We start from the raw sequence: 15,614 nt of genomic DNA, 5'->3' as shown, positions 1-15,614 counted from the left end.
AAAAAATAAATAAATAAATAAAAACGGTTGGGGGGGTTTGAGGTTGTGGGTCAGTGGTAGAGTGCTCATCTACCATGTGTAAGGCACTGTGTTTAATTCTCAGCACCACATTAAAAAATAAATAGAGGCTGGGGATGTGGCTCAAGCAGTAACACGCTCGCCTGGCATGTGCGGGGTGCTGGGTTCGATCCTCAGCACCAAATAAAAATAAAATAACTATGTTGGGTCCACCGAAAAGTGAAAAATAAATATTAAAAAATTCTCTCTCTCTAAAATAAAAATAAATAAAAATAAATAAATAAATAAGGGCTGGGTTGTAGCTCAAAGGCAGAGCACTTGCCTTGCATGTGTGAGGCACTAGGTTCAATCCTCAGCACCACATAAAACACAAAATAATAAGTAAATTCAAAATATAGTTTTTTTTAAGAGAGAGAGAATTTTTAATATATATATATTTTTTTGGTTTTCGGCAGACACAACATCTTTGTTTGTAAGTGGTACTTTGTTTGTATGTGGTTCTGTACACATTCCAGGCGAGCGTGCTACCGCTTGAGCCACACATCCCCAGCCCAAAATATAGGTATTGTGTCATCTACAACTAAAAAAATTTTTAAAAACAAATAAAATAAAGGTATTGTGTCCATCTATAAATATATAGGTTGGGGATGTAGCTCAGTAGTAGAGTACTTGCCTTGCATATGTAAAGCCCTGGGTTTAATCCCTGTATGGCAAAAATAAATAAATAAATAAAAAGCCGGGAGTGGTGTCATAGCAATTTGGGAGGCCAAGGCAGGATGATTCCAAGTTTGAGACCCGCGTCAGCAATTTAGCAAGGCCCTAAGCAACTTAGACAGACCCTGTCACAAAATAAAAAGGGCAGGAGGATGTAGCTCAGTGGTAAAGAGCCCCTGTGTTCAATCCCCAGGTACCAAAAAATAAAGAGAGATCATCATGGAAGGTTGGTTCAGCAGGATGCTTAGTACCTAGCATATGTACTTGGTAAAAGTTTTCAAAGCAGGGCAAACTAGGTAGGCTCTTTCTGGACCTTGAGCTAAAGTTTGTACAATGAGGCAAAGCTGGGCATTCCTTGAGGTGGTTACAGTCAAGTCCAGCTCTGGAGAATCAGGCACTCACCTCCAACCTTCAAGGGCAAGTGCACACTAGGCATTCAAGTCCTGCCCCCAGGGAACTCCTGACTGCTCCACCCACCAGAATCTCCTAGCTTGTTTTCTCCCAGCAGGTCAGAGTCCTGGCTGATCTGAGAGCTCTCGGAAGACCTCCTCCCTCTGCTCCCTCCCAGAGCAGTTTGGCAGAGCTGGCACACAGTGGGACTCCAGGAAGACTTATTAGCTCACAGGCTCACTCTGGACTCCTGGTTCTGGGCCAAGATTCAGCTGGCAATTCTTCAGTTCCTCAGAACTGGCTGCAAAGTGGTAGCAGGTGTAAATCACGCCTCCTTCACCAGAACCAGATCCTTGGGGAGCATGCTGGGGCCCCAGCTGCCCTCTTGGCTCTGAATCTAGACCTGCAACTCCAGGAGACAGGGGAGGACTGGTGTTTCCTCTTCCTCCCAAGAAGGTATAGATGAGATCCAAATATCCAGTATCCTAGATTGCAGGGGAGGCAACTGAGTCCAAGTGAAGCACTTTCTCTGCTATGGCCCTAGAAATTTCAAGTATTTTAAGTGCAGCTGGAGAGATGTTAAGGAAAGGGAGATGTTTTCAGTGGCCCTAGTCCAGGCAGTCTGAAGAGGGCAGGGGAGATACCCTCTTACCCAAATTTCTTCTGTGCTGAATATTTTCACAAACACTCCAGGCCTCAAAGGAGCCAAACCCTTTCCCAGTTTGTAAGAGGAGAAAATACCTGGTTGCCTTAAATGGGGGCTGGGAGAATAGGTGGCCCCTATGGGGAGGGGACCGAATTTGAAGAGCTAGGTTCTGAGTAGTTCCCAGCCCTTTCCTTTCCTCTCCTAAATAATTTGGTAGGAAAAACTACCCACAGTCCTCAGGATCATCAAACACTCCACTCATCCTTGGGGGACAATTAATGGACGTCACTCTGCCTCCACCCCAGTGTTTATGGACTGACCTAGGAGGGATCCCGAGGAGTTAAGTGCCGAGTTTTTAACTCCTTCCTTTCCAGTCTAACTCTGGGGACGAGAGTAGGTTCCTCTCGACCCTAGGGACTCCGTCCTCCTGGCCTGTGGTGTCCCCACTCACCAGCTCCATCCTTAGCGCCATGATCTTGTCCCCCAGGCCCGGGCTTCTGCTGGTCGCCCCCGGGAGCAACAGCGCGCCAGAGGTTCCGGGCTCCCACTCGCCTCGCAGCCCGCGGAGCAGCCCTTCAGGGGTCTTCCTGCCCACCTTGCCCTCCACGTCTCTCAGGTCAGGTGTCTGGAACTCCACGGTCCCCTCCATGCGCGCCCAAGCCTGAACCCGGCTGGGAAGCCAGACGCCGGGGTCCGCTCCCGGGGGTCCTCTTTTTCCGCCGGCTATTACCGAGCGGAACCGGTGGGTCCCCGCCCGCGCGGCGCAGGGGCGGGAGGAGGGCGCCGTAACACTCAGAAAAGCCGCGCGGAGCCGGGGGTAGATATATATTCGAGTGCTGCGCACGCAACCTCTGGCCCTGGATAGCTGGGGCTGGGCGATCTTGGATTTGGTCCTTAAGGAGCGCTAAGAGCTCAGCTCTACTCCTCACCTTAGCACTGAGTACAGCTAGGCTCACAATAGGTGCCCAACAAGTGTTTGCAGAATTAAGACTAAACAACCTCAAATAGATATAGGAGTTTAAAGGATCGTGGTAACAGCTATAGAGATCTGGAAAGCTTACTGGAGTAAATGAGCTGGGTCTAAAAAGGGGTTAGAATTTAGCTAACCATTCACACACACACTCCTTTCATTGGCTAAAATTCAGACCAGTGGAGAGCAACCTGTATTAAAGCTGAAGGGTTTCATCCTGCACCCGCTTACCAACAAGATGCTGCCTAAGCTTCACTCTGAGTATGAATCATCTACCGACTTGTTAACATGCAGGTCTTCTGGGTCCTGTGGCACTGCCCTGTCATCCCAGCTACTCTGAGGCTGAGATAGTAGGATTGGTCACTTGAGAACAGCAGTTCTACTTCTGACAACACATAAAATAGTTAATTAATTAGATAAATATTAAGCAGATTGATTCTATGAATTTGGGGCTGGGCCTGAGATTCTGCATTTTTAACAAGCTCCCAGGTGATGGCCATCCTCCTGGTCTGAGTGCCACACTCCTGAATACCAAGGTGTTTGGACTTTATTTTACAGGCAGTGAGGAGCCATGAAAAACTGTTTTGTTTTGTTTCAGCTTTTAATTCAAGTCATTCCAGCCCATGGTTATAGGAGGATTTACAATGAAAAGACAACTACTGCCAGCTGAAGTGGCCTATGCCTGTAATCTCAGCAATTCCAGAGACTGAGGTAGGAGGATCTTCAATCTGAGGACAGCTACAGCAATTTTAGGAAGACTCTCAGCAATTTAGTGAGAGGTCCTGTCTCTAAATAAATAAATAAATAAAGAGCTTTGCCCTGCCTGCCCCTTCCCATCTCTTTTCCCTCTTCTCAGAGGCAACCGCTTTCTTTTTTATTTTTTTCCTGGTGCTTACACCCATAATTCTAAGTAACAGACTTATATCACTACTTAATTTTAAACTCGGTCTACTGACTTCCTATAAAATAAATATGAATGCCAGGAGTGGTGGTGCAGCCTATAATCATAGCTATTCCAGAGGCTGAGGCAGGAGAATCACAAGTTCAAGAGCAGCCTTAGCACTTTAGCAAGACCATCTCCTAGTCTCAGTAACTTAGTGAGACCTTGTCTCAAAATGAAAAGGGTAGAGATGTGGCTCAGTGGTAGAGCACCCCAAGACTCAATCCCCAGTACCAGAGGGGGAAAAAAAGAGATAAATTTGAATATATGGATTTAATTCTACTTCCCTTCTGACATTGGCACTATTTATTTTCATCATTTCTATTTTATCTAATGGTTATCTTTGTAATTTATTTTGTAATTTATCTTTGTAACATTTTTCCTTAGTATTTTTTTGATCTATGAAAAGTTTTAAGCAAAAGATAGAATATTTGCCTTTTTGAAAAATTCCTCTGGATTTTGCAAGAAGAAAGGATTGGAGTGGTAAAAATCTGGAGTCAAGAACTTATTGGAAGACAAGAAACTAACCACTTGGACCAGGGTCTGGTTGTGAAGCTGGAGAAGAATTGAACCAGAATAGAGAACTCTTTAGGAAATAAGACTGACCAGACTAAGTGACTGATTACATTTATTTAATCAGTCACTGGGAGCACCCAGAGCCTGCCACATAATGGGCAAGTGATCTAACACAGAGCTACATCCCCAGCCCATATACCCACACACCCACCTTTTTATAGGATCTCACTAAATTGCACCAACCGGCCTTGAACTTGCCATCCTCCTGCCTGAATAGCTGGGATTACAAGTGTGCACCACCACGCCCAATTTAAGGACACTTTAAAAAATATTAATAAAATGTGTTGGGTTTTCTTATATTTTAATACATACTCTTTAGGAAAAATCACCTATTGCCTCAACTCCTAAAACAAGCACTGTTAATATTTTGGGGGTACCACACCAATATGCAGGAGGCAGATGGAACAGGGAGAGCTCAAAAAAATATCTGATGTTGTTTTCTGTCTCCTTTCAATTCATTCTCCACAAAACAGTAAAGGTTCTCTTTAAATATAAATCAGATTCTCTGACTCTCCTGCCTAAAATGGTTCCATGGTTTCCCAATCACTTCAAACAAGTATCAACAGCACCTAGAATCTTGTTAGAAATGCAAAAATATGCCGGTCTGGTAGGGCAACCTGCACTTTCCTAGCACATGTGAGGCGCTGGGTTCGATCCTCTGCACCACATAAATAAATAAACAAATAAATAAAGTAAAGGTTAAAAAAAAAAAAATCTCAACCTATCCCAGAATGAAGCTAAAACTGTAGGGATGAGAGAGTAACTAATTTTCTGTGTTTTAACAAACCCTCTAAGTGATTTTTTTTTAAGTTGTTGATGGATCTTTATTTTACTTATTTATATGTGGTGCTGAGATCGAACCCACTGCCTCACACATGCTAGGCAAGTGCGCTATCACTGAGCCACAACCCCAGGACCCCTCTAAGTGATTCTGATGCAAGCTGAAGTTTGAGAACCACTGTGTTAAACTAAGCATTTTATGTATATTATCTCAAACTTCACAACTCTATATTACTATAGCCAGTATAGTGCAGTAGTTAAGAACAGAATCCGGAGCTAGACCGCCTGGGTTTCAATTCCAGCTCTCCTAATTTTGTGAAACTGGGCTTCATTTTCTTAACCTAAGATGGGGGAAGTAATAGTGCCCACCTTATGAGTCGTGGAATTGAATGAGTTAATATAAGTAAAGTGCTCAGAACAGTAGTAGAACCTGGGTTTTAATCCCTCTTTGCTCCAAAGGCTGTGCATGCCCCAGGCCTGGGTAATAGCCTGGGTAATAGCAGCGTGCGATCCCGTAGAGCCCCCCTAACCCTGGAGTGCAGAGTTATCTGGTCTAAGGTGCAGGGACTCGCACAGGAATCAGGTGCCCTCGGCAAGGCCAGGTGCGGGCTGCTCTGGGCCAGCAGCCCACTGGCTCGCGGGATTGCGGAGCTGCGAACGAGGGTCTGAGCATCACCCCTCCTCGCAGGCTGCAGACGCCCGGCTGCGGCCACCGCCCTAAGCACCGCCCGCCGCCCTCTCACCCCGCGGCGGCGGCGGCGGCGGCGGCGGAAGCGGGGGGGCGGGCCGGCCGGGCCGGGGCGGGGCCGGGCCGCGAGCGGCATGGAGGAGGCGGAGGCCGCGGTGAGCGGGGCTGAACCGTGCGGGCCCGAAGGGCGCCCGAGCGGGGCCCGGGTCCCCTGAGCGGTGAGTGCCTCTAGGCTGGGGTCCAGGAGGGGTGACGCGGCCAGGGCAGGTCTCCCGAGCCTTCGGGCCTCTCTGATCCCTGGGAGAAGAACCGGGCCAGATGGAATGGGACGAGGGTGGAGGATTGGAGCGGGGAAAGTCGCTGTTCTTTGCCCACCAGAGGATTGGGAAGGACTTTTAGAGGCTGATGAACCTTTAGAGTCAATTATTTGGCCTCTACCCCTGGAGCCCTGAGCAGTCCTGACTGAGATAGTTCCCCCAGCCCCAGGGAATTTCCAGGTGATCCAAACCCTCTGAATGTTTTCCTGCCAGGCCCAGAGAAGTTGAGCCACTTTCCCCAGGTCACACAGCATGGATGTTTGCAGGGAGGAGTTGCTGGGAGATCCTCATTTCTCCAGAAGGCATCAGACTTTTGGGAGGAGCACCTTACTCCATGTGACCCTTACTCCATGTGACCCTCTGGTCCCCTCAGATTCCTGAAGTCATGGATTGGCCGGGACAGTGGTGACTCCCAAATCCGGTATGGATGACTGGAAGCCCAGCCCCCTCATCAAGCCCTTTGGGGCTAGGAAGAAGCGAAGCTGGTATCTTACCTGGAAGTATAAACTGACAAATCAGCGGACCCTGCGGAGATTTTGTCAGGTAAAGAGATGTCCCAAATGTTCCTCCCAGGTTTACCCTAGCCTGGACTATTATACTTCATTATAGCCACCTCCAACCAGAAAGGAGCAGCAAGTTCATAGAGGGGAAACCTCTATGTGTCATGCCCCTACCAGCAGTGGTTTAGACCTAGAGTTCTGGAATTGGAACCCAAATCCAACCTTCTAGGCTTCTGACAGAAACCTGAAGTCTGATCAGGAAGGCTTTGTCCAGGGACATATATATACCTGTCAAGAAGTTAGGGCTAGGATCAAGGTCTCTTGATTTCCAACTTGGTTCTCTGGGCCTGACTCCATCTCCAGGAACTAATTGTGGAGGGGACCAAGGAAATCAAGACCTCAAATGGAGGAACACAAGAACACTGGGTAGGGAGGGCCCCGACAAGGGGAAAGAGTCAGGTGAGGTTTCCTGGAGGAGGTGGCAATGAAACCAGGCTCTGGTCCAGGAGACGAGTAGGCAGAGGAAGAGAAGGATCCCAGGTTCTAACTGTGTCCTCACTGCTGCCAAGGCCTTCCTTTCAGGAAGACCCTATATGACCTGGAGGAGATGTGCCTCACTCATCCCGCCTCTCCCTCAGACAGGGGCCGTGCTTTTCCTGCTGGTGACTGTCATTGTCAACATCAAGTTGATCTTGGACACTCGGCGAGCAATCAGCGAAGCTAGTGAAGACCTGGAGCCAGAGCAAGACTACGGTGGGGCCAGGCTGAGGGTGGGGAAGGGGGGACCCCTGGGATCACAGGGCAAGAGTGGCAGGCAGATCCCAAGGGGGAGACTATGCCCATGACTTGTTGCACCCCCATAGATGATACCCTTGGCCGCCTGGAGCCCCCACGGCGCAGAGGCAGTGGACCCCGGCGAGTCCTGGATGTGGAGGTGTACTCAAGCCGCAGCAAAGTATATGTGGCAGTGGATGGCACCACAGTAAGTGGGCCTGGGTCTGGTGTACAGTCACTCCATTCCAGGGCAAGGTCCACTGGGTGTGGGGTCCACTGCCTGAGTGGGAATTGCAGTTCCACCAATTTCTTGCTGTGACTTTGGAACCCCTAGTTCCTTATCTGTAGGCTGAAACCAATGATTTCTACTTGTCAGGATTAAACGAAAAGTAATGTGAAGTGTCTTATATGTACCGAGATCTCAAAAGTGATCATTAGTATTAGTAGGCAGTTAATTCACTGATTGATTAATTAATTTATTGATTGATTTGGGGTGGGAGTACCAGGGATTGAACCCAGGGGCACTCTGCCACTGAACTACATCCTCAGTCCTTTCTATTTTTTGTTTTGAGACAAAGTCTCACTAAGTTGGTTAGGGCCTCACTAAAATGCTAAGGCTGGTGTCAAACTCTCAATCTTCCTTCCTTGGCCTCCCAAGTCCTGTGATTGTAGGCATGTGCCACTATGTCTTCTTGATTTATTATTTTATAACCACTTCTTGTTTCCTCCTTTGGTCTTAGCCTTGGGCTAGGCACTGGGGATCTGCCGTACCTTGAGGGTCCCAGTCTGATGGAAGATTACAGTATCTCCAGAATTTAAGTAGAGAGCCATGGAAGTGATGAGAGAGGGGTTGTAGAAAGATATGATCTTGATTTTTTTGTTTGTTTGTTTGTTTATTACTGGGCATTAAACCCAGGGGGGCGCTTAACCACTGAGCCACAGCTCTTTTTATTTGTTTAGGGTCTTACTAAGTTACTGAGACAGGTTTTGAACATGTAATCCTTCTCCCTCCATCTCCCAAGTTGCTGGGATTACAGGTGTGCGCCACTGCACCCAGCTGTGATCGCTTCTGATGGGAGTACTAGGAGGCTTTCTGGAAGAGGCGCCTTCAAGCTGAGTTAATACTATAAACAGTGGCATAAGCAGGAGGGGAGGTTCTGTGCAGCTGGTGTTTTAAGCACCCATAAGACAGAGTGAATGTCAGAGTGATGAGTTGGACTTTGTCTCTGTCACCGTGTAGGTTCTGGAGGATGAGGCCCGGGAGCAGGGCCGGGGCATCCATGTCATCGTCCTCAACCAGGCCACGGTGAGGTTCTAAGGGTGGGGACCCAGAGGACTGAAGCTGAGTTCTCCTTGCTGGTGACACTTATTCATGAGAGGTATGTCCCTTGCCAGGGCCATGTGATGGCAAAACGTGTGTTTGACACATACTCACCTCATGAGGATGAGGCCATGGTGCTGTTCCTCAACATGGTGGCGCCCGGCCGAGTGCTCATCTGCACCGTCAAGGTCAGTGATTTTGCCAGGGACCCTGTTCCCTATGCCCTGTTCCCTATGTATGGCCCTGAAGTCTCTCTGCCCATGACAGAGCATCGTGGGAAGAACCTCTGAAGATAGGTGACTCATGTTCCAGTCCTTACCTTGGCACTTTTATTAGTTCAGCACACAGTTTGTTTAAAAAAAAAAATATATATATATATATATATATATATATATATATATATATATATATATATGGATCTTTATTTGTATTTATTTGTATGTGGTGCTGAGAATTAAACCCAGTACCTCACACATGCTAGGCAAGTGCTCTACCACTGAGCCACAACCCCAGCCCTCAGCACACAGGTTTTAAGCACCTACTGTATGCTAGGCATTGCTCTGGGTGCTGAAGATAAAATGGGAAATAAGCCAGAGTCCTTACCCCATGGAGTTTATATTCTAATGGGATGAGATCAACAAAAACCAGCCAAATAAATCTAAAATGTTAGGAAATGACTACTTAGATGAAGGAGAAAACAGACAGAATGGTGGGGTTACATTTTAAAAAGGGAGGGCCCCTGTCGGGAGATGATAGGTGAACAGAGGACTGGAGAAAGTGAGGAGTGAGCCCGGTGAATGTCTGGAAGAAGAACATTTAGGTAGCAAGAGTGGCAAGTACAAAGGCCCCGGTATGGGGAAGTGCCTGGCAAGCTTGAAGAATAGCAAAGGAGCCGGTGGAGCTGGAGCAGACCAAGGGAAGAGGAGAGAAGTGGGAGAGAAGGCAGAGAGGTGGCAGGGGACAGATTGTGTAGGATTATGGTGAGGATTTATTACCTAGGTGACCTTAGATGATTCTCAACTCTCTCTAAGCCTTCAGTGCTCTTTTTTCTTTTTTCCTTTTGAAAAGGGGCCTTCCCATGTTGCCTAAGCTAGACTTGAACTTCTGGGCTCAGGTGATCCTTCTGCCTCAGCCTCCAAAGTAGGTGGGCTAACAGGCATGTGCCACTACCTCACTTAGCTTTAGTTTTCTTATCTGTGAAAGATAGTGACCATAGAGGGTTGTTGTGATGACTTAATGAGCTAATTTAAGTAAAAGGTTTTAATAGTACTTGATATGTAATTGGTGCTGTGAGGCCAGGTCTCCTGGAACTGTACCAGTCAGGCCCTCCACATTTTCTGATCCCCCAGGATGAGGGCTCCTTCCACCTCAAAGACACAGCCAAGGCTCTGCTGAGGAGCCTGGGTAGCCAGGCTGGCCCTGCCCTTGGATGGAGAGACACCTGGGCCTTCGTGGGACGAAAAGGAGGTGCTGGCACCAAAAGCTATCCATCTTGTAGTAGTATCAAGGGAGAAACAAAAGCCCCAGGAGATGGGGTGGGATGGGATGGGGACATATAGGAACAGTTGGCAGTGTGTTGGATCAAAGTGGACAGGGAGATGGGAAAAAGCCCCAAACTGGAGTCTGGGCTCCCATTACCCTTCATTCATGACCCTTGCCAGGTCCCGTCCTTGGGGAGAAACATTCTAAGTCGCCTGCCCTCTCCTCCTGGGGAGACCCAGTCCTGCTGAAGACAGATGTGCCACTGAGCTCAGCTGAAGGTAGGGTTAGTGGGAGCTGGGCTCTGGAGTGTCTGGGCAGGGGGTTGGCATTGGGATTCTCTTTATGGGACTTTATCCCATGATTGTGTGCCTGGGGCTCTTTACGCTGGCTTTATGTGTCCATCCTGTCAACCCCATCCCTTCCTCAGAGGCAGAGTGTCACTGGGCTGACACAGAGATGAACCGCCGTCGCAGGCGCTTCTGCAGCAAAGTTGAGGGATATGGGAGTGTGTGCAGCTGCAAGGACCCCACACCCATTGAGTTCAGCCCTGACCTGGTGAGCAGGCATTGGGCAGTGAGATTTGGAATTCTTCCTACCAGCTTGGACTTTCTCTACCCCAGTTTTGGAGGGAACCAGGCTGAGCTCTGAAAGACAGGGTGGGGAAAAACAGATGAGCTATATGAGCAAGACCCAGGGTTGGAGTTGGGCTCAATGTATAGGGAGGCCAGAACAGGAAAGACCCTCTGTCTCTTCCTTGTTGCTCTGAGTCTCCCACCTCACTGAGAACTCTTCCATAAGTAGGGATCCCAGTTTGAAGGAGCACTAAAGCAAAAGCTAAAAGCTGTTTCTTAACACAGCTCCCAGACAATAAAGTCCTCAATGTACCTGTGGCTGTCATTGCAGGAAATCGACCTAATTACCTGTACAGGTGAGCCTGGGAGTGGGCTATACCCACCACTGAACAGGAAGATGCTTAGCAAGTGGGAGGGTGCTTAGCTCATCTTCCTGCAGAAAGAACCCTTGAAGTGGGCATTTACCTATGTGGGTGAGCATGGGGAATTAGGGTTCATTTATAAATAGAGTCCCCTGAGTTCAGAGGACAGAGAAGCCCTAACCCATCCTTGGACTCCCCAGGATGCTGCGCTCTCTACTCTCAGCCCAGGGGGTGTCTCCACAGATGATAACAGTTTTCATCGATGGCTACTATGAGGTGAGTAGGGGATGGGGGAGCCTTCAGCAGAGCCAGCATAGGGCTGTAGGCCCTGAGCAGAGTGATTGCTGAGGACTGCTAAGGGCAGCAATTCAGGCAAGGGCTGTAAAATATAAAGGGCTTGGCTTATTATGGTCCCTAGAGATGGGCATGGGGAAGTGGCCTCACATGAAACCAGTGGCCATGTCCCCCAGGAACCAATGGATGTGGTGGCGCTGTTTGGTCTGAGGGGCATCCAGCATACTCCCATCAGCATCAAGAATGCCCGCGTGTCTCAGGTACTGCTTAGGCAAGGATGGAAGGGGGGATAGGCACTAGTCCTGCCCTCCACCTCAAAGTTCATGTGACCTATTCCCACTCTCCACCCAGCACTACAAGGCCAGTCTCACTGCCACTTTCAACCTGTTCCCGGTGAGTACTAAGGATACAACTCTTGGGCCTGGGGAAAGGATACATGAACATAAGTCTAGTCCTATCATATAGCAATTGCTTCCCCTCACCAAGCCTTATCTTCCTGATTTGGAAAACAAGGGTAGTGGTACCTAAGAAATGGGGTAGAGGAGGAACTACAGGATGGGAGATGCTTCCTTGGGATCATGTTTCCCTGCCCCTGCAGGAGGCCAAGTTTGCTGTGGTTCTGGAAGAGGACCTGGACATTGCTGTGGATTTCTTCAGGTAAGGGAGATGGCCCACCATTGTAGCATCTATAAGCCACATGGAGCCTTTTATTTGGTGGGGTATCCAGAGAAGTCAATAAATTGTCTTGAAGAGCTTTCTGGAGAATGAGCTAAAAGTGGGAGAAAAACCTAAGCAAAGACAGGAGTTGGGGCTGGAGTATAAAGGATAAATGTTGACAGTGGGGATTTGGGGAAGACACCTGGCTCCTGAGTCCCAGTTGTAGCTCTTCCAGCATTACTTTATTACCTTCTCTTAACTCTTGATACTGGTTCTCTCAGTTTCCTGAGCCAGTCCATCCATCTGCTAGAGGAAGATGACAGCCTATACTGCATCTCTGCCTGGAATGACCAGGTAAGCTGTGTGACTAGGGGTTAGCAGGGAAGTCTGTAGAGACCCAGAGCTAATACCTCCCTCCCACAATGATCCCCTGTCCTCAGGGGTATGAGCACACAGCTGAGGACCCAGCACTGCTGTACCGTGTGGAAACCATGCCTGGGTTGGGCTGGGTGCTCAGAAAGTCCTTGTACAAGGAGGAACTCGAGCCCAAGTGGCCCACTCCAGAAAAGGTACCTGGGAAGGCAGGGTGAGTGGGCTGGAGTTCCCTACCAGCCAAAACTTCTGACCTTCATAATCTTCCACATATCCCCAGCTCTGGGACTGGGACATGTGGATGCGGATGCCTGAACAGCGCAGGGGCCGAGAGTGCATCATCCCTGATGTTTCCCGATCCTACCACTTTGGCATTGTGGGCCTCAACATGAATGGCTACTTCCATGTGAGTGGGATGCAGGAGCATAGGACACAGTATGGCATGGGTGGTCCAGGACATGGACTATGGAGTATTCTACCTTTGCATGTCACTTTAGGGAAATTACTATCCTGGTTTTTTTGCTTCTGTTTATATATAAAGTGAGATTAAAAATACTTATAGGGTCACGAGGTTTAAATGAGTTAATGTATATAAAATGCTTTGAGCTGTAAGCATTAGATAAGGGTTAACTGGTATTATTACTATTCTTATCACTAGTCTGGGGGTAGGAGGAAGGTATTTCTGCCTCCAAACACTGGTCCAGACCTGTAAGTTTTGTCCTCTCCTATCCTTTCAAGAGGTAGGATTCATTCCACAGGGACATCCCCAGACCCCCACACCCACCTGTCTATGCTGAAGGCCACCCCCAGTGAGAGGGCCCTTGAGATAGCTCAATTCAAAGGAATAGAATCAGTTTGGAACCTCCTAGAAGCCAGGAAGACCTCCAGAAGCTAGTTAATATGAAAGCCTTACTCATCTCCCAGAGTGGGGTAGGCACTTTCCTTAGGTCACTCTCAGTAGAGTCAGCAATTTCTTCCTTCTCAGCCCAGTCTGTCCCTTTGTCACCAACTCTTGCAGGGCTTGTTCCTGGCTTCTTTGGTTCTAGCACAGCAGGCCCAGGGACAGCCACGAGAATAGGAACTAACTCAGTTACTAGCATGAGCTACCCTGTCAGCATGAGCTCTCCAACAATGGTGGAGCCCAAATTAAAGTAGTTAGAGCTTGCCAAGGATGCTGCAAAGAGTCGGGAGGAACTCGAGGGCCCTTTCCAGACCTAGGACTTCATTTGTGGGTCTTGTAGATCTGTGGTGGGTCAGTGAGCAGGTGTAGGCCCTGATTTTCACCCTCACACCCACTCCAGGAGGCCTACTTCAAGAAGCACAAGTTCAACACGGTTCCTGGTGTCCAGCTTCGGAATGTGGACAGGTGGGGGCTGGCAGCAGGACAAGGGGAAGATCTAGGAGACCTGATGACTTGTCCTTGGTCCCTTCCAGACCTAGGACCTGTGTATTTATCCCGGTCCTGCTGCCTCCTTTGCTCATGTGACCCCTTGCCCTGCCCATTGCTATACCCATGGGACCTGAGGACCTGCTCCCCTCCTCCCTTGACACATTTCTCCCTCCTCTCCAGTTTGAAGAAAGATGCTTATGAAGTGGAAATTCACAGATTACTCAGGTATGACCCAGGGCAATTGGCACGTTTGGCTGGGGGTAAGGAGTTAAATACTGGGATTTTAGGCTCCATTATGTGTGGGTCTCTATGCAAAATGAAAATCAGTGTCCCTAATTATTATTAAGAATTTCAGGGGCTGGGGATGTGGCTCAAGCAGTAGCGCGCTCGCCTGGCATGCGTGTGGCCCGGGTTTGATCCTCAGCACCACATACCAACAAAGATGTTGTGTCCGCCGAAAACTAAAATAAATAAATAAATATCAAAAAAACTCTCTAAAAAAAAAAAAAGAATTTCAAGATAGCAACAGCAGAGCATTAAACTAAGCCTAGGATCCAGTGAGACATACCCCAAAGCATGCTCTGCCTTGGCCTTACCTTTGCACTCTCCACTGCAGTGAGGCTGAAGTTCTGGACCACAGCAAAAACCCTTGTGAAGATTCCTTCCTGCCAGACACAGAGGGCCACACTTATGTGGCTTTTATCCGAATGGAGAAAGAGGATGACTTCACCACCTGGACCCAGCTTGCCAAGGTGCCCTAACACTACACTTTCCCCCAACCCGTGCCCCAAGATGCAGGGAGCCTTTGTTCTGGAGACTTCAATCTCAGGACCTTTTCCATTCTCTCAGAACCTCTCTTCCATCCCCTTGTCCAAATTCACGGTCCAGAAGATGCCACCTCTTGCAGATTGAGGTGGCTGCTGGGTCCTCAGTGGCCCTTCAGCTCCTTGAACCATGTTTCTCCCTTCCCCCTCTGCTAGTGCCTCCATATCTGGGACCTGGATGTACGTGGCAACCACCGGGGTCTATGGAGATTATTTCGGAAGAAGAACCACTTCCTGGTGGTGGGGGTCCCAGCCTCCCCTTACTCGTGAGTGACCATGTTTTATCTTGGGAAATGGGGGCTTAATGGGATTGACGGACATTGCTCTTCTCTATGTATAATTCTTATATTATTCCAGAGTGAAGAAGCCACCATCAGTCACCCCAATTTTCCTGGAGCCACCCCCAAAGGAGGAGGGAGCCCCGGGAGCCGCTGAACAGATATGAGACCTCCAGGACCCTGCAGGGCTGGGTACTGTGTACCCCCAGGCAGGCTAGCCCTTCACCCCATCCTTTAGGATTTTGTAGATGCTGGTAGGGGCTGGGGCTGGTTTGTTTTTAACATGAGACTTAATTACTAACTTGAAGGGGAGGGCTCCCCTGTCCCAACTCCCCTGTTGTTGAGTTTAAGGTCTATTTATTTACTTCCTTGTCAGAGAAGGGCAGGACAGTACCTGGGAATCTTTGGGATCCCTGGGAAGCTGATCTTTCCCCTTGTACGTCCCCTCCTCCCAGGCCTGGCTCAGAATCTAACCTATTTATTGACTGCCCTGGGAGCCTTGGAAATAGGCCAGAACTGTAGGGCTTTGATTCCTTTTGGGGCAGAAATACTGCCCTGAGGGTGGGACTGGCTCTTACTCAGGAAATTGCTGTGCCCAACCCATGAACAGGCCCAGGTAGGGTCCATATGCTGACACAGAATCACTCAGAGACACTCTGACACTGAACCAGGCCTCCTCTCAGCTTCCTCTTTGTCCAGGTTTCTGAAGCTGGATAAGGTGATCATTGATTAAAAAAGGAGAAAATCTG

The 15,614-nt window shown here is 48.7% G+C and overlaps 2 protein-coding genes across 3 annotated transcripts in view; one reads left to right on the top strand and one right to left on the bottom strand.

Moving 5' to 3' along the window:
- The window catches only part of Lurap1 (leucine rich adaptor protein 1), a 15,315-nt gene extending 12,498 nt beyond the window's left edge, over positions 1 to 2,817 (bottom strand). Inside the window, exon 1 of the mRNA XM_005317986.4 lies at positions 2,220 to 2,817. Coding sequence (XP_005318043.1) covers positions 2,220 to 2,417 — 198 coding nt within the window. The 5' untranslated portion in view covers positions 2,418 to 2,817. The remainder of the gene's footprint in view (positions 1 to 2,219) is intronic.
- Pomgnt1 (protein O-linked mannose N-acetylglucosaminyltransferase 1 (beta 1,2-)) lies at positions 2,270 to 15,614 on the top strand. 2 transcript variants are annotated; one of them, XM_040288601.2, is made up of 23 exons: positions 2,270 to 2,384; positions 3,337 to 3,449; positions 6,413 to 6,582; positions 7,178 to 7,292; positions 7,403 to 7,521; positions 8,554 to 8,619; positions 8,709 to 8,822; positions 9,984 to 10,101; positions 10,296 to 10,394; positions 10,544 to 10,671; positions 10,974 to 11,044; positions 11,251 to 11,326; positions 11,521 to 11,604; positions 11,696 to 11,737; positions 11,943 to 12,001; positions 12,283 to 12,355; positions 12,442 to 12,570; positions 12,654 to 12,779; positions 13,675 to 13,739; positions 13,944 to 13,988; positions 14,380 to 14,515; positions 14,744 to 14,853; positions 14,945 to 15,614. In XM_040288601.2, exons 3-23 carry the CDS (start codon positions 6,463 to 6,465, stop codon positions 15,030 to 15,032), a joined length of 1,983 nt encoding a protein of 660 aa, XP_040144535.2. In that variant the 5' UTR covers positions 2,270 to 2,384; positions 3,337 to 3,449; positions 6,413 to 6,462; the 3' UTR covers positions 15,033 to 15,614. The 2 variants fall into 2 exon arrangements, with proteins under 2 accessions (XP_040144535.2, XP_005318042.2); XM_005317985.4 differs by lacking the exons at positions 2,270 to 2,384; positions 3,337 to 3,449 and adding an exon at positions 5,807 to 5,940.

The sequence above is a fragment of the Ictidomys tridecemlineatus genome, chromosome 11 (assembly GCF_052094955.1).
Source record: "Ictidomys tridecemlineatus isolate mIctTri1 chromosome 11, mIctTri1.hap1, whole genome shotgun sequence".
In the NCBI taxonomy this organism is placed as follows: Eukaryota; Metazoa; Chordata; class Mammalia; order Rodentia; family Sciuridae; genus Ictidomys; species Ictidomys tridecemlineatus.
This window is presented reverse-complemented; position numbering and strand designations above follow the sequence as displayed.